This window comes from Plecotus auritus (genome assembly GCF_963455305.1).
Source record: "Plecotus auritus genome assembly, chromosome: 5".
NCBI lineage: Eukaryota > Metazoa > Chordata > Mammalia > Chiroptera > Vespertilionidae > Plecotus > Plecotus auritus.
The window spans coordinates 141,422,278-141,441,089 of NC_137776.1; the positions used below are offsets into that span (position 1 = coordinate 141,422,278).

The window sequence follows — 18,812 nt, forward strand, 5'->3', positions numbered from 1 at the left end:
ATATATTCATCTCTGTATACCTGCTTTAGTTTTTGCAAAAATTCATACTCGACCATATATGCTGCTCTAAGAGACTTAATAATATACCAATGACATCTTTTCATGTAAATCTACAAAGATTTAAATATTTTTAATGGCTTCATGGTATGGCATATTGTCTCCTATTGATCAATACATGTTGTTTCCAATTGATTCTTGAATTCTGATTTCTTTACCTGAAAACATATTAAAAAGATAAGTTTGATTATGACACTTTCACTGACAAATTCGCCCAGTGTTAAAGGCTGAATTTTGTTGTCTGCCCCCCCCCCCCCCGCCAAAAAAAAAATTCTTACGTTGAAATCCTAGCCCCTTGTATCTCATAACGTGACCTTTTAGGGATAATAGGGTCATTGCAGATGTAATTAGTTAAGATCATACTGGAGCAGGGTGGGCTCCGTACTGGTACCCAAGGGGAAACTTGGATACAGACAGCACGCAGGGAGAGCATAGGACATCATGTGAAATGAAGGCAGAAATGAGGGTCATGCTCCTATAAGCCAAAGACGGCCAGAAAATCTCCAGAAGCTGAGAGAGAGGCATGGCACAGTCTCTCTCACGGCCTTCACAAGGAACGAACCCTGCCAACACCCTGATCTTGGACTTGGCCTGCAAAACTGTGAGACAATAAATTTCTGTTGTTCAAGTCACCTAGTTTGTGGTGTCTGTGTGTTTAAAAGGTAGCCCTAGCAAAGGAAGGTTTTGACACGCACCCCACTGTTACAGTGCTTCATCCTGGTTGGAAGCCCCGGGCAGCCTGGCTTTGAGGGCTGTGGCTCCATCATGGACCCCAGTTTTGAGAATGAGGCTTTGCTGCCAGCACTTGTATTTTACCTTCCTTTCCCAGGGGCTTGGTCTCTAGTCAATACGCTGAAAATGGAATGGCTGACATAATTTTCTGCAAGCAGCTTGTCTATGTTAATAAATATGTACATTTATGTTACAGATATAATACCCAACCATGTGCTGAAATGGGTTTTTAGTGCTTGAGACAAAGAATATTGGGGCAACAGTTGACTATTTTGAGTGAAAACAGGCCTTTCCACGATGACATAGTGTCTACCCTGATGATAATGTTGTAAGATAATGACGGTGATACAGATCCAGGCTTCCGGAAAAGGATTCAGACTCTAAGAAAGCAACGTGTGAATGCCTGGGAAGAGGCTACGTTAACAATCTCAGGAAGGGTAAAAAAGAAGGAATTGCTGAGAACATGTTACTGATGAGGGTGTAATAGCCCAGGCCTTTCTATGGCAAGCCATGTTCTGGCTTTTAACTAAATAGAGTAACATAAACAGATTCATTCAGAGAACTTAGATATTATCCACCTCCATTGCTATCTCCTTCAAGGAAGCCCTACATCAGTCTACATCAGAGATTTTGGCAGCAAATAATGGTTGACCTGATTTTCCAGGAAATCTGAGGGCACGTGGCCAAATATGGTATGTGTTACATAAGTGAGTGTATTTCTTAATATAAACAAGTTGCTTGCAGAAAACTATGTCAGCTATTCCACTTTCAAAATATTGACCAGACCAAGTCAATGGGAAAGAGAAAGGAGCTGGTGGGAGCAAAGCCTCATTCTCTAAACCGGGGCCCATACACGCAGTCCATGAAACTGGGACTGCCTGAGAACCCCAACCAGGAGGAGGCACTCTTACATCCGGGTGCTTGTCAAATTAATGTCCCCCTTACCTGGATTGTCCTCCTGTATCATTAGTTAAACCTTCCCTGTCCTTCAGGGTACATTCCAGTGTGGCCTCCCTCACAGACACTCCCCTGCCTGAGACAGAGCATCATCTCTGACTCTTAGTTTTCATACTCTATTTCTTAGACAACTAGATGGCAATGACAAGATTGCATATAATTACATTGCATTATAGCTAGATATAAAACTCCACATGGCAGGGAGTTTGCCACTTTACTCACCGTGGCACACCACAGCACAGTGGGTACTCAACAAATATTTTTTTGAATAAAGAATTGCATGTATATATGTTCTACCTTTTTCTTCCCACTGTTATTTGAAATAAAAATATTTGTATGCTCAAGGACCATTGCTTCTTCTCTTTTTGCAGGAGCTGCAACCAGAGTTACTTAATGAGGGGTGGGATTGAGCCCTTTCTCCCTCCCCTCAGCTCTCTCCAGGCCAATCCCATTGAAGATCCTAATAAAATACTTGAAAATGGATTGTGAAAACATGCCTGCTACACCTTCAGTGTGAAGACAAGTTCCTCATGTCTCTCTCATCCAGGCAATTGTTACTGTAAGCTTTTCCTACTTAGAAATTCAAGAGCTACCTTTTTATATCCTGTAATATAGGGGCCCATACTCCAATGCATATAGGGCCCTCCAGGGAATGTTAATGAATGAAGGAAACCGTTTGTCGAGACAGAAGGGAGTGGTAGGGATTGTGGTATATCACAGAGCACATGCTCCTTAGAAAAAGGCAGCCATGATACCATGATCGAGGTGGTGATTGTCACGTGGGAATACAGGTCTCGTGTTACCAGATCTTCAGAGTTTTCAAGAGAAGTCAGAAATATGGAATTAAATGGGAAATCTATCCATTTTTAAATTTTTCAAATTTTTAAAAACACGGTGCTGCCCACCAACACCCCTTCTCTGCTAGTTAGATGTGACCCATGTGCCACCAGTTCACAACCTCTATTTATGGGCCCTAAGCAATTATTTCTGTGGACCCCAACAGTTCTTGGCATGAGGGTGGCGGAGATCAAATGGCGGCAAATAAACGCACAAGGAAGTCCAAGTCATATTTTGAACTACTGAGGTTTCTCTTTTTTTTTTTTTTATTGCAAAACATGTGTTACAGAAATTTCAGAAAGTTTTCCTTGTGGTATCTGCCAACTTCTGCTTCGAGTTACAGATCTAAACAAACAAGCTCAAAGTGCATTGTGAGTCCAATAATAGACCTTTAAAAAAGAACAATTCCTCTAAGAATTCATAGATATTTACGTCGATAGATATGCAAACCGCTGCTTGTCCATACATAAAGAAGGAAAAGATACATATTTAACAAACCCAATTCCAAAATTGTTTTTATTTATAGGAATTCATTTAAAAATGATATTTCAACAATGTCCCCCATTACAAACTATGGTTAGCACAGTTACAAACGAGAGTCTGAGTTCTATGTTATGAAACGGCAATGAGGGCAGTGACGGCAGGTATTGCTGTGCACCGCAGGAGCAGCAAGACACTCGGTCAGACGCTGTGGGGACAGGAAGCAGGTGAGCCTGACACCATGCCTCGGCCCTCTTCTCCTGACCCTCCCTCACAAAGACCCTGAGTTCGGGTCCAGAAGGATGGGGCATATAGCATTCAGGAGAACGGGATGCCTTGAATAGGGTGAGCTCCTTTCTCCTGCCTCGGTCCTCAGTGTGTTCCGTGTACACACTCACTGAGTTGGAGTCAAGAATCTGATCCCCGTTGGCTCTAAATCACAGGTCCCGAGCTATTGCCTTTGGGACTGAATGCTGCTGGCAGGTACATTTGTTTGGCTAGTGCGGTGTTTACACATCTGAATGTGAGCGTCTCTGTAGTGGGACGTGTGTTCTCTCATGCCCTACAGACCCTGCTTCTTCCTGTTGTGTCTCACCAGTCCCATGCACACACTGTGTTCTGCATCCGGCTCTCCGCGCCCCCCTTCTCCCCCCCACCACCTATCTGAGTTTGCAAGCCCACCATCTAGGTGCAGATGGCTGGCTCTGAAGACATGTGGGAAGCTGGGGTGGAGATGTGAAGGACCCTTTTGGGATTCAGACAGGCAAAGAATTGGTTGCAGCTGATACAAACACCAGCCAAGTTGGTTGTGTGGGGGTAGAGTTGGGGACGGGGAGGCTACATTAGTGGGAATATTAGGGCTGGGACAAAGTCTGAATGTTTGGCTTTTTTTAAGTAGCCACTGTTTCAGCTTACTGTGCCAGACAGAGTCCATGGGGTACTGAGGTAATGGGAGCCAGGGTCTGTTGGTCTGGCCAAAAAGCATCTTGTACTGGGCTAAGAGAAAGGACGAGAGTCTAGGGGGTGAAGAAGATTGCTTTCCAGGCATGAGGCTGAACCCCCACCCTGTCCCCCAGCTCTCAGCAGCCTGCCCCCACCAGAGCAAGGCCTGGGTCAAGTTTGATGTGGACACTCCTCAGAAAGCCTAGGGATGTGTCCTTCTCCAAACACTGTGCAAATAGGCAGTGGCCTGAAGACACTCTTATTGCCATGGAGATTCCTCGGCCCCTGAAATCCTTAGGCCACATGTAGAAATTGTCTTGATTTCATTCGCAGCGATTAGTGCAAGAGATGCATCAGATAAAAGTTACACAGCTACATTCTCAAAGGTATTACAAAGAAAAAAGAAAGGGGGGGAAATCTTGTTTGCCTTACATCACAACCAACTCCTCCTTCGGTTGACTCTAATCTGAGAGAGTGAGAGAGACAGATGTCCAAGGAAGAGAAAGCTTAGGCAGAGCAGGCGGAGAGAACAGTGTTCTCCACTCGCTTGAGGAGCGGTCATCTATACGACTGTGCAGGTTGGCTCCTCTCTTTTCCTGACGTTGGATGGCTTCTAATAATGAAATGGTGATTTTTTTTTTAAAGGGCAAACTCTTCAGAGCCACCCAGGGCCCAGTCACCCATCTCTCCGGCCCCCAGGCAGGCTCAGCTACCAGAGAAAAGCCACCAGGTAGGAGGGAAGTCATATATCACTGGACCACTCATTCATACTGGTCTGCGCATTTCTGCACTGTCATCAATGTGCTTCTCACTCTCATCTCTGGCTTAGCAATTTGTACCCAGTGGCCCTGAAGAATCAGAAATGTGTCTTTCCTGTATCACAGATGCTCCAACATCTAGACTGCAGTAAACCCAAGAGGTGTTGGCTAGCCACCTCCAGGCCCCATAGCTATACACCCTGTGGTTAATAATTTATCTCATATTATTTGTTCAGAGCTTTTAAAAAAAAAGATTAAAAAAAAAAAACAACCCCATGGTAACTTTTTTTGTTTTTAATTTCTAAAACTTGAACATAATCTCCAAACTAAGAAACCCAACAATCTGAGTGGGTTCCTAACTGGTTTCAGTGTCGCAGCAGGCAGGAGTACAAGGCGAAGTGCCTTTAAAAAGTCAAAAGAAACGCATAAAGCCGTGCATGCATTCTGTTGCCACAAAATTAAGACTGGGTTTGAGCGGGATTACTTCATTTAAGTCACATTGCTATTGTTAAAGAAGAGTGAGTTATAATGCAATATCTAGAACAAGTATATTACCATCTACACATTAGCATCACTTTATCGAGAAACAAACATAGTAGTGCTAATAAATGAGCATATTTATAAAATACTGTTCGCTGCTTCCACACTGGTCAGCAGATGTAAACAAACAGCTAATTAAACTGGAGTTTAAAATGTTAGTTTAAGTTCATTTGTCAGATAGTCTTTTGCATAACATGCCAGTTCGTCTTTCACAAAATCACAACGTGCCTACCACAACTCGCAGGGCTGGTTAGAGGCTGTACATCGGCTTATATAAGTATTGTACAGTGGTCTACAGGAAAGTGAAAAACATAAAGCAGATCAGGAACAAAAGTGCCCATTTCATGAGGATGCTAAGTCGCATGGAATTGGGGACATGATTAATCCTTGCAACATGTGCTTCTTTATTGAATGTTACAGAGTTGTAAATGATTATAAAGCTGTCCTGTAATGTTCATTAACACAACCACATGCTACAACTATGCTGGGTTAAACGTGGGTTACATACATGTTTACATGTATATTTTAGTACAGCATTGCCCAACACGTTGAATGGTACAGCCTATAGATATAGCATGATGGATGACTGGATAATATTTATTATCATTAGAGACGTTAAACAGCCCAACATTGAGGAAGATTAGACTGCACAGCCTCAGAAAGTAGAATAAATGCACTATCTAGTGATCCACCAGAACATTATCTATAGAAACCATCTTTTAGAATATATTGAAAACATTCAGAAGAAACACATTTTGTGTTTTTTACAAGTATATTTCTTCCCATTTGATTATATAATTAAATATATATATATACTCAAGGGGGAACTTTCAAAGTGCTAAATAATATGTTAGACCTAGAAGCCTAGACTTAAAAAATATCCAGTTCTATAAAGTGCTGCATTCTGACCGCTGATATATCGTCTGGCTTGGAGAAATGAACAAACAAACCATGACAATTATCCCCAAGCGTTCCAGTTCCTCATTCAAATCCATTAAGGAGGGCCTTTCTAACTATAAACATAAGGTATCCTTGTTAGTCAGGAAATTTCCACGGTCATTTTCATAAAACATCTTTTTTTTTTTTTTCCCAAAAGGACCAAGCAATTTAGAATAAAACATTACATATAGTAGTATATAAAAATTGGCACCGTAGGAGCAGATGATTAAACCAAAGCTATCACTTCCTTGAGTTCTCTATGACTTTGTTTATGTTCCTCGGTAACTTGCTGCTTGTGAACTGCTTCATTCACAGAGACAGGTAATTAACGTCCCCTCCAGCAGGAACATAGCAGAATAAATGAGCGGCACACAAGCTGACTGTACAAGGCCACAGAATCGATGCCACATCAGTGTGCAAAGGATCCAGGAATAGAAAGAAATGGATTGAAACATAACACATATATGCGCAAGGGAAAGAAATGGCTCATGATTGTGACACAGTTTGTGTTTGAAGCCATTGAAATTTGGCTTATATATATCACACACATCCCAAAAGAACTTTATTTTCATGCACAACAAAAAAAAAACACAGGCAGTCCAAAGGTCAGAACTGGTAAGTATTTTGTTTCCCAGGTCCTGTTCTGTTCACTCCAGAAAGCACGATGGAAGCACCGGGCTTAGACTTTCCCCCACTTTCAATCTGGTCCAGAATAAGAACCTGGAGGTGCTGTGAGGTCCTGCTCTGTGGTCAGTGAGCATTGCCTTCACCTCCTTCTTGGATTCCTCTAGGCTCCCTCTCAGAGAGTGAGTGTGCTCCACACTTAAAATCACCCCTACGTCAGGATGTAAGCACATCGAACTAGCAACATCTAACCTAAGGAACAAACACAACAAAAGCTTGCTTCTAACTCTGGTGTCGAGACTTGGCCTTCCTGAGAATCACAGAGAATTGGTCTCAAAATGTAAAGTGCCTATTATAACCATATTGATTATGAACAAACATGGTTGCTCTGCCTCACTATCAATCAATATGGAAGCAGGGGTAGAGGAACCCTTTAAAGTTACATTGCAACTTTCATGTCTAGACATTTTTTTCTGGGGAGAGGGCCCAGAGCTTTCATCAGATCCTCATAGAGATTCGTGACTCTAGGAAGCTTAAGGGGAAGTGATTTATTCTCAGACCAAATGCATGTTTGCTGAGGGAGAAATAGCCAATTTGGGTTCAAAAAAAAAAAAAAAAAAACACAGTATTTTTTAGGGTAATTATATACAAAGGACTCTGGTTGCTTGTTTCTGATTCACCTAAATACTAAGGTGTGAAAAAGGAATTTCTTAATTCTTTATATGTGGCCTCATCGCTATTCCTACACTGAAAAGTTTATTCAGAGTTAAAAAAAGTCAAAGGCTAGAGGTTTTGTCCTCATATTTACTTGATTTCACATAATGAGAAAATGGGAAGTTCACAACTACAACTAACGAAAGAACCAGATTTTGTTTAGGGACCAGGAACATTAAGTCATTGTCCTTCAAGACCTTATTCTTTTTTAAAATCAGTGATCCAAACAGAAATCCAAAGATTTGAGGATCAAAATTTCTTTATCCCACTTCAAATCCAGATTCTGATCTGGAAGTGCGAATACCTGTATCCTAGAACCCATAATACTATCTGGGTGAGAGTTAGGTCTGTTCAGATTGTACTTGATGTAATCACTTTGTGCAGGAGAAACCAGACTGATTGAGATGTCATAATGGTGACTGCATTTGGAAAAAAAAAAAAAAAAGGTGTGGGGCGGGGGTGGGTAAAGGGCAGGTAGCGAGTCATTTTGACAACTCTAGTTGGGTACAAGAAAAAGTTAAGGTTATAGGAATTTTAAAAAGTATAATGTCAACATCTGTTGAAATATAATGAATTCTTTCAATGAAATTCCTTGGCTATTAAAAATTCTGGTTATACCTCAAGGTGATGGAAAAGTCCAAGCCTCTTAAGAAAGCACTACATGCTTGTTTATATACTATATATAACATGTCTCTGTGTAAATGCATATATATGTGTATATGCAGCATATGCTTTAGAACTCTTTACATGGTTTATCTGCTTTCTATTTTAGTCTACTGTATCTTTTTTATAGCTCTGTATAAGAAAAATATTCATGGCATGTCTGCATCTGATGGCTCTGGGTTGATACCAAACTCCCAGTCAATTCTAAGGTTGTTTATGGTTTTGAGACTTCCTTAAAAGTACTTTGGAACATTTCCATAAAAAAGATACCAGCCCTTGAAAAACTCCAATTAAATTTATGCTGAGCTCAGATTGAATGGCAAAACTCTAGGTATGAAAATATCCACCAGATAGTCATATATAAAATGGTCATGTGATGAGTGGTGTGAAAAATTGGCAGTTACATCTTGGAGGTGTTCAAAAGACATGGTGGAGTCATGCACATGATGAAGGTCACACAGCAGCATTAACACACGACATGGATGGTGAGAATACAGCAATATCCCACATGGCAATGTTAGGCGAGTGCTGCCCACTATATTTTTGTTAGTTCACTATTATATATTCAGTGAGCAAATTCATTGATGACAGGTGAGATATAAAATAAATTAAAAAATATAAAATTATTTAGTTACATTCATCCTGAGCTTGCTCGACTATCCTTGAATGCCTACTGTATATAATAGGCCACTTGACATTTGTTTTTTTAACATCAATTCTTCTTTCATTCCGCTCGCAAATACAGAAAGGCATTTCTTTTCCCTTATTTTCTTCAAAAAAGATAAACAGTTGTGGCACCAGAAGTGAATATATAAGAGACAGGTGAACTATGACTGTTACCTTGTTTTTCTTTACAATGATCAATTACAGAAGTGGTGGCATGAGAAGGATGTGGGACGTTAGGTAGAACTGCTTGCTGCCGGCTTATACTGAATAAAAAGGATGCTCTTCATCAGTCACCAGTGATGGAGCCAATGTGAAAAGAAAACAGAATTGAAGTTTAGAATATCTCATTTGTATGCTGGTCACTTTACTTTATTTCGCAATTTAGCCCTGCATCCTAAAACTCTTCATAACGGTCCCAAATGGAAAGACGCCTCCTGGCACGGAGAATGCGCGAAGCCCCTTCATTCCCAGAGCTCGAGGCTTTCCGAAGTGACTAGTGATACACATTCATCTCAACCCTCCTTCTCCCTCTCTTTCCCCTCCCTACACATCAAGGGTGAACATGACATATCCCCTGTGTTTGGCACGGGGCCAGATCAAATGCTTTCTTGATCTGTGGCCCAGAAGTCACTTCTGAGTGAACACCTCCTAAGGCATTGCTTGTTTTGCTCAGCTAAGACTAAAGCAGGTACGTTTCGGGGAAGGGGAGCAGGTGGAGTTCGGGGAGAATTCTAGGGCTGGATTCTTGAGCCTCCGGCAATGCTGCTTAGGAAGGGTTAGTTGTGCTTGCTTTCAAAGCTGTGGAAAGCGGACGTTCTGGACAGTCTCCTCATGGACAGGCTGTCCCCTCGGCCCTCCGGCTTGGAGGATTTGCTCCGCTGGAAGGGATTCCGCAGGCTTGCCGTGTTCCGCTGCCTGTCGAGTTTGTCACTGATGGAGAAGCTCTTCCTGGTGTGTGCATATGGCGCGCTGGGCTCCTCCGCTGAGTAGCTGTTGGCGCGCTCTATCTTGGGGACCGTGATGTTGTTGGACAGGGTTCTGTCTGCGGTATCGCCCTCCTGCGAGGGAATGGCGAGGGCGGCTCTCCGGCCTTTGGCCTCATTCTCCTCAGTGTCAGAGCTGGGGTGACTCAGTTCTGCTTCTCGCTCCGGGTGGCAGCAAGAGGAGTCCTCCACTTTGCCTCCAAGACCTCCAGGGAAGGTGGCTCTGTCAGCAATTGCTTGCGGGGCATTGACACACCTGGTGTCAATGCAGTCTGTAATGCTCGTGTATTCTGCTGTTTTCACGGGCACCCCAAAGTTGGCATAATAGCTCCTCGAAGGAGAAAACATAAAGCTGTGTGACTTCACGATGGGGGCCTCCTCTAGAAGGAAGGGCGTGGTGGGCAGGTAGCGGCTGCTTTTGGAACGCTCGATGGCGTGGTACGTGGGAGGGTCAGTGTCCCAGGGGTTTTGGCACTCTGGGAGGTGGGTGTAGTCTGAAGAAAAAGATCTAGTGTCCACGGAGGTGATGTCCTCGAAATCAATGCTCCGGCTTGGAGGTCTGTCTGTGGGTGCGAGAGTTGCATAGGCACTACTTGAAGGAGCTGTGGAAGGGACTTGAGCCAGAAAGCTTGGTTCGCCCAGCCCAAGGATGTTCATGGAATTGTCCAGAGGGTCGATATCACAGTGGAGCTCATCCATGGCTGAGACATAGATGTCTATACATGACGATGGTCGTCTGGAATCGGGAACAATGGCCAGGGTGTTTGCAGGGGCTGCAGGAGTTTTGGATTCCTTTGCTATAGAGTGGGAACTAGTAGCCCGGTGCAGGCTCAGGGACCTTTCTTTAAAAAGACTTTCCAACTTTTCTATACCACCTTTGTCTTTCATATTGACCGAATAGAAAGAATGGCTTCGCATACGGGGCATTAGGGTTGGAGAAGTTGGGGACATGGTCTCCTCACCTGCAGGGTCTATACTCTCTTGGAGCTTGAAGGTGTTCCCCTCCTGGCTGTTGAAGCTGCTCTGGCGGACGATGTAGGCTGCGTCCGTGCAGTCCGAGGAGGTCCGAGAACGGATTTTGTTGGACTCGGCTCGCTCCAGACCTGTTAGACGCTCCAGGGCCGTGGCCATGCGCCCGATGAGGTCCTCGAGCTGCGCCAGCCGGATGTCCACGGTCTGGAGCGAAGCCTTCATGCAGTGCTCTCTCTCGTTGACTTCCTCCAGTCGCATGGACATGTTCTCCACCCTGTGGGAAGCAGAGAGAAGGAGAGTCACTAGGGGCCAGGTTCCTCTGCTGGAGGCTTAGAGAGCATGGGCAGAGAGGGAAAGCTGGGCCTGGACCTGGGCCATCCATGTCCAACCAGAGGTAAACTGAGTGGGTACAGGGTGAGGAGGGGGTAAGGAGGAGAGAATGAATGATGCTGTCACTGAGAATCATGGAATCCAAATCTTTTTGAGCTGGAAGAGGCTTTAGAGACTATTTAATCCAGTGGTTTTTAATGGCTAATCCCCCTTCCCCTCTTTGATGCAATTTGATGCGTAATCCTGGTAAGTAAACACCAAACCAAAGCTGAATAGTTCTTATTGGAGTAGAGGCCCACTCTCGTAGCACTCCCATGGCTGAACTGTGGCTTGGGACAGGGCTTAGTGACCTAAATAACTATTAGGGTGTTGGCTTATCAGAGTCGCTAACAAAACCAGAATGTTGCATTTTGATGACTTGAACCAGAATTTTGCAAAAGAATTTTATTTTATTTATTTTTTTGGCAAAAGAATTTTAGAATCTAGCTATTCATATTGCAGTGTTTCTGGACTGGGATTAATTTCATTTTGCATTTATATAATTATCTTTTTTGTTGTTGTTATTCACAATAACTTTTTTTTTAAAATTTAGTGCCTCCAAAGGAATGAATATGGTCCTGTTACTGAGGCACCTGGAGTTGATTTAATCTGATCCAATCCTGTCAGTAATAAGAGAGGAACAAACATCAAGAAATTTAACCAAAATTACATAAGGTGATCTGTGGTAAAGTCTGGAGTGTCTGTCAATCAGTAAGCTATCCTACTCCTTTCTCTCTGTCTTTCTGGGTAGCTGATCACAGATGCCTTATTTACAGTTATTTCGAGGTCTTCACTCTCTCCACTGGAAACTCGCAGGGGCACAATCTGTCTCATATTCCTGTTTCCATTTCATGCCCAGCCCAATACCCCCAGGTGGCGATACAGGTTCACTGGGTCAATCAGTGTTATGAACTTGATTTTAATTGTCTAATAAACTACCTGGCCATTTATTTACAAAGGGAGAAGCCACATATGTAACATAAAACTCTGCCATATTTTTTTCACCTGCTTAAATGAACTTGGAAAAGGCAAACCAAAGCCAAGTCATGGTTGGAGCTCAAATGTTTTAAATGCCCAAAGGCAAATCTTTTGGAGACTCTGAATGCGATCCATTCTCAACTTTTCCAGAGAGGATACAGATACTTTCCCAACACTGCCAATATGCACAGCAAATCGCCTGACTGCCTGAGTGTACAGAATACGTTGTGCAAAGAACAGTGGGAATCAGAGCTGGTCCCCAGCTGTTGCACTAGTGGGGGTGGTGTGTTAATAACAGTAACACCTTTTTTAGGGAGGGATATACATTTCAATGCCAGAAGGAGGCATAAGAGGCAGTGGTTCCCATCTCTGAGAGACCTGTGGGTTTAAAAAACAAAAAACAAAAAACAAAACCCTGCTCTCCTGCTCTTCACGGTAGGGGGAGTGGGGACGTGTGATTCCTTTGCCTTGGGCACATTTCTATCTCTTTCTGAATCCACAGGTCTCCTCCTGCATCCCCCCACCCAACTCACTCCATTGACTGTTCTTTTTAAAAAACAGATTTTTATTGATTTCAGAGAGGAAGGAAGAGGGAGAGAGAGAGAGAAATATCAATGATGAGAGAGAATCATTGACTGGCTGCCTCCTGCACGCCCCACACTGGGGCTCAAGCCCCAAAACCTGGCATATGCCCTGGGCCCTGACTGGAAATCGAACTGTGACCTCCTGGTTCATAGGTCAATGCCCAACCACTGAGCCACGCCAGATGAACGACTCTGTTCTTTTATCCTTCAGCTTCGCTTCACCCAGCCTAAGGTTTTGGAGACATTTTTTTTCCTTTGCTCTTTCTTGCTGCCCCATAACCAGCTCGGCACTGCCCAGGGCCCAGGCACACTCAGTCACCATGGCCAGGTATATTCTCAAAAGACTCGAACATGGAGCATTTCTGCATCTGGCAAAGCCCATGCTAGTCACCCAGCTAACACAGCTATTTCAGAAGGAAAATACAACTTTCCCCTGTTTCACTTTGTTTTGTGGTATAAACATAGCCTGAGAAACACATTACTTAAAATAATAAGTTTGTGTGTCTTACAGACTTAAAATTTACTTTTTCATCATCTGGCTGATGGAGTTTGATTCTGCAAATACTACAATTTCATATTTTGCAATGCAATAAACTTTGGGTAAGTGGGTAAAATACTTCTTCATTAAAGTCAGGAGAAGGGCAGAGCATGCATTTCTGTAGAATGAGACTTTTCGCTTCGGATGCTCTGGGTCCCCCTAGTAGCTTTTTAGTGTTGACAGAGTAATAAAAGGCAGGAGAGTTTTCTTCCTCCTCCTCCTTTTCTGTCTTGGAGCCCGGTATGTACAGGGCTGATACTGAAAGAGATGAAGATGCTCTTTTAGGAATGCTGCATATGATCATTGGTCTAAGCACTGTGAAATATCTCTCCGAACTGTGGGGACCCTGCTCCCCACACCTCACTCCCTTCAGCCCCAGGATCTAACTCTGCAGAGAAACTAGCAGGTGGGGGACAGAGCTAAGGCACGAACAGGAGGCAACAGAAGCGTTGGGACTTGGCAGTAAATGGAACACAGAGATGAAGAAACCCAAGGAGATGGGAGGAAGACAGGAGGTGCAAGGAGGAAGAGGGTCCTCTGGGAAAACAGGAGGTGCCCAGTGGGAGCCCCCAAAGTGAAAAAAGTGTGGCCTTAGAGAACGGAAGGAACTGGGGAAGGGAACAGGGTCAAGAAACCATTCTTCACAAAACTCTCCTGATGGCTCTGAGGCTCTCAGGGGCTTTGGAAAAAAATAAAATAAAAAAGGACTGTTTTATCCATTTTCTCCCAGAATTCTGGATGTGTTTAACAACCTAACTGTATAATAATCTAGGTCATGATGCAACTGATAGGGGTTTAAGGTAGGAGTTATAAAAGAATAAATGTTCCCAGAGTCAAATTTATGTTTGTCCCATAACTAAAGTGTGTCCCTTAAATTTTTTTTAAAGAAGAATTTATTGATTTTTAGAGAAGGGAGGGGAGGGAGGGGGGAGAGAGAGAAGAGAGAGAGAGAGAGAGAGAGAGAGAGAGAGAGAGAGAGAGAGAGAGACACTGATGTGAGAGAGAAACATCAATCGGTTGTCTCCTGCATGCCCCCTACCAGGGATCAAGCCCACAACCCAAGCATGTACCATGACCGAGAGTCGAAGGGACAACATCCTGGTGCACAGGATGATGCCCAACCAACTGAGCCACACTGACTAGAGCAAGTCTGTCCCTTAATTTAAAAAATAAATTCTTGGAAAGTTAAGTATAAATGGGCATGCATGGCAGATACAAATAGCTCTGAGGAACAAACCAAGAGTTTTGGATCATGATTTTTAGTGATTAGGCACTCATGCTGGTCAAACTCCTCAGGAGATAAAATGGAGATAAGAATGATATAAATTTGTGGAACAATAGGAAGCCATAGGGCAGTGGTTCTCAACTTTTCTACTGCCGCGACCCTTTAATACAGTTCCTCATGTTGTGGCGACCCCCAACCATAAAATTATGATCTTTTTTTTTTAAAATATATTTTATTGATTTTTTACAGAGAGGAAAGGAGAGGGATAGAGAGTTAGAAACATCAATGAGAGAGAAACATCGATCAGCTGCCTCCTGCACACCTCCCACTGGGGATGTGCCCGCAACCAAGCTACATGCCCTTGACCGGAATCGAACCCGGGACCCCTCAGTCCGCAGGCCGACGCTCTATCCACTGAGCCAAACCGGTCCTGGCCATAAAATTATTTTCGTTGCTACTTCATAACTAATTTTGCTACTGTTAATGAATCGTAACGTAAATATCTGTAGAGCCTAAGACCATCGGAAAACACAGATATTTACATTACGATTCATTAACAGTAGCAAAATTACAGTTATGAAGTAGCAACAAAAATAATTTTATGGTTGGGGGTCACCACAACATGAGAAACTGTATTAAAGGGTCACGGCAGTAGAAAGGTTGAGAACCACTGCCATAGGGAACAGATAGTAGAAGCGACTAAGTAACAAAAAGAGAAGGACTATGGATAACATATAACTCCTGCCTTAAACCTATCAGTGGTTTGACCAGAATCAGCTCCTTACCACTAACAATCATGACCCAAAGAAGGCAGAAGCTCATCTTTTCTGGCTTATACTATTTTTTAAATGTATGAATTCCATACATCCTAAGTTATCTCTGCCTCTCTTTGTCTTGAAAAGTTATAACTAGACTATACTATTAATAGTTATGTGTCTATCACCTTTTTGGATCTGGGTGAAGTGAAAAAAGGATACAAAGCCTATTGGCTTGGGAAAGATACTTTCAGATTAAAAGATGACACTGGGAGTAAGGTAATTCCCAGTTTGCTTTAATGGTTTGCTGCTCTGTTGACTAATGAGTTTGCCGACCACTGACCTAGAAGATGCTTGAGATGGGTAATATGGAGCCACTCTATCCTTAGTTGATCTGTGTTCCCTTGTGCCCCTCATGGTAGTTCTGATGTGTCCAGTGCAATTCTAGTGCTTAAAGATGTTATTTTTGGCACATTTACAAATGCAAAACACACCAGTGCCACTGCTGCCACCATCAAAAACGAAACCCCAACACAGACAGTGGCACCAGGAGCAGAAGAAGGCCTTGGCTTAGGTTCACTTCTCTGGCACCTGGCCTTGGTGGTGAGGTTGGCTGCGTCTTTCTGGCCCCTGTTACTCCAGAAGGTCAGCTAATGTTAGGACACACACACAAAAATAAGCCTGCACCCGCCCTGGATTTCTGGGAATTGCTTACCCTAGTCACCATCCTGGGGGTGGGACTCTGTATCCGCCCAGAGAGGAACAGGGTCTGGGGGAGGAGTCTCCTGGAAGTGTTTGCACGTGTGGTGTGAGATGATCAAAAGGAACTGGTGATTTGGTCCCAATGTGTCACATGCCCTGGTGCCTGCACCTCTCATGCTAGTTCCCCAGAGAGGCAAAGGCTTCTTTGCGTCTCAACACATCCTCCCCCTGCCTTTCTTTCCTCCCAGCCGATGGCTTTCTGAATTCAAAAAGCATTTCAAAGGCCCCTGGACATAGGCTTTGGAAATAAGTCTGAGCAATGGGCAATGTGTCTACATGGCGCAATTTTCTGGGAACCATATGGTTATGTGCCCATTAATAAATAGCTTTTTCAAGGCCTCAGAATGAGGAAGATCTTTGGATTTGCAGCTCCTTTCTGAGTGTGCCAGAAAATTGCTTCACATCATATCATCATGGAATGTTCTATTTTGCAATGACAGATGTGTATAAGATCTATTCATGCTTTACACTTTATTAATGTTGGCTGAGTACCTCCGGATACAATCACTCAATGGCATATGCATTATACATTTACCTGTGTAGGTTGCATTCTTTGAAGAAATAAAGGGCCAGGGACAGAAAAAAATGCCATTTGTATAATTTCTGCAGAACCACTAGAAAATGGATAAAGCGGGTAAGCAGACAAAACGTCATTTCATGAAAACTAGAGGTGACTGACTTAAATCTTGGGAAGTGTGAATGATATTGATTAAAATCATCAATATATTATATATCCCTTTCCCCACTATTTGTAATTTGCTTCTGAGCCCTTTATATTGCAAATGTTTAAAATGTAAAGTTACACCAAGTGCTTTGTAACCCTCTGGGTGTTCTTTAGAACTGTGGCTCCCAAATTCCGGATTATGACTCTGCCAGCCCGGAATGATGTTTTTATTAGTCTGCAGCAAAATGAGGAAAGTAAGGAAATGTGAGTTCCTTTGCATAAAGCTAGACTTATTAAATGAAAATGATTCTTTCCTGTTTATTTTGAGATTTTTCTTAGAGGCCTGCTAGTCCACAAAACCATTTGGTCAATGAGATCTAAAAATATATGACCACTGGGTAGAAAAAACTGCTTTTATTCCTTGGCTTTAGTCTTGTTATAGAAGAAGAAAAAAATAAAGTAATTCCTGAAAACCTCAACCATTATTCTATGCAATTCACAAGCCTTGTGCTGTTGTTTGTTCAGAAGGTACTGAGCACGCATGTGAGCCAGGCAGTAGGACTATCTATACTTCGGAGAAGACGCTCAGGGTGTACATCACACACAGACCTGCTGGAGAGCCTTGGGTTGGGCTGGGTGTCTCTTGGTTTGTGTCTGGGTCCGAACTCTCCAATTTCTGGTCTGAGCTGGTAACTCCTGCTCTGTTCTGAACATAGCCATGCCTAGTGTCCAGGAAGGTGGCTGCCACTGCCTGCTGGAGAATCTAGGATCTATGTGTCTGGGATTTTGATCTGTGAACCCTTCAGATAACGTTCGGTGCTCTCATAAGCTTCACAATTTCTTGGACAATAAAAATAAACACAAGGGGTCTCTGATATTTTTTGTGTGTGGCTGCACAAACAAAAGCAATGGATAAAGCGTGCCATGGCATAAAACATCCCAGGAGACATGTGACCAGGGAACACACCTTTCCGAAGTCACCCGTATCCTCTCATCATTGGACGAGTTGAAGCGATCATCCTTTTCCCTGAAATATTCCTCTATGCACTGCTCTTCAAAATCATGCACTTTCTTGAGCTCATCATCAGTTATGAACAGTTCTGTGGAAGAGAAATGAGATGTGAGGCAGAGAAGTAAAAGCGATGGCGCCTGATGTGTGGGCCTCATGACATTCCAAATCTGAACCAAGGTTAGGCGAACGGGCCTAGATTCTCTGCTAAATCTCAAACTAAATCCAAACCCCATCAGGCAAAGTGTGTCACTGTCCCCTTTCTGTGCATTAGAGTCACTATTGTTCTTTGAAGTTCATCTGAACATAGCAGATTTACTGCAGGGACTGGTTACAACCATTCCATTTGTAAGGCCAAACATGTAGCTAAATCAAGGAAAGGTACACAATGAATGGAGGTTTCTCAAAAGTTCAATTTCCAGCCTGGCTGGTGTGGCTCAGTGGTTGAGCATCGACCTATGAACCAGGAGGTCATGGTTCAATTCCTAGTCAGGGCACATGCCCAGGTTGTGGGCTTGATCCTCAGGAGGGGGCATGCAGGAGGCTGCCAATCAATGATTCTCATCATTGATGTTCCTATGTTCTCCTCCCTTCCTTTCTGAAATTAATAATAAATAAATAAACAAACAAACAAATAAATAAATAAATAATAAGTAAATAAGCAAGCTCAATTTCTGGGCTGAGGAATGTGGCAGACAGACACTGTTCACTGGCTTTACTAAAAGCCCCTTTGCAACCTCATTTCCCCTTTCCCACTTCCTACTACTGAAGCTGGAAAGCCAAATACACACATTTCCAGCCTCCCTTGAAGGGAGCAGCAATGGTGAGACCCAGTTTAGCCCAAGAAACTGCAGGGAGGGGAGAGATTTTTTTTTTTTTTTTAATATATTTTATTGATTTTTTACAGAGAGGAAGAGAGAGGGATAGAGAGTTAGAAACATCGATGAGAGAGAAACATCGATCAGCTGCCTCCTGCACACCTCCTACTGGGGATGTGCCCGCAACCAAGTTACGTGCCCTTGACCGGAATCGAACCCGGGACCCCTCAGTCCACAGGCTGACGC

At 43.2% G+C, this 18,812-nt stretch overlaps 1 protein-coding gene across 8 annotated transcripts in view; it reads right to left on the minus strand.

Moving 5' to 3' along the window:
- Positions 1–6,397: 6,397 nt before the first annotated feature.
- Positions 6,398–18,812, minus strand: part of TRPM3 (transient receptor potential cation channel subfamily M member 3) — a 711,013-nt gene continuing 698,598 nt past the window's right edge. For 7 of the 8 annotated variants that reach the window (XM_080667736.1, XM_080667735.1, XM_080667742.1 and 4 more), the window contains 2 exons: positions 17,707–17,839; positions 6,398–11,138 (listed from right to left, as the gene is read on the minus strand). In XM_080667736.1, coding sequence (XP_080523862.1) covers positions 9,686–11,138; positions 17,707–17,839 — 1,586 coding nt within the window. In that variant the 3' untranslated portion in view covers positions 6,398–9,685. The remainder of the gene's footprint in view (positions 11,139–17,706; positions 17,840–18,812) is intronic. The other variant, XM_080667741.1, reaches the window with a different exon arrangement.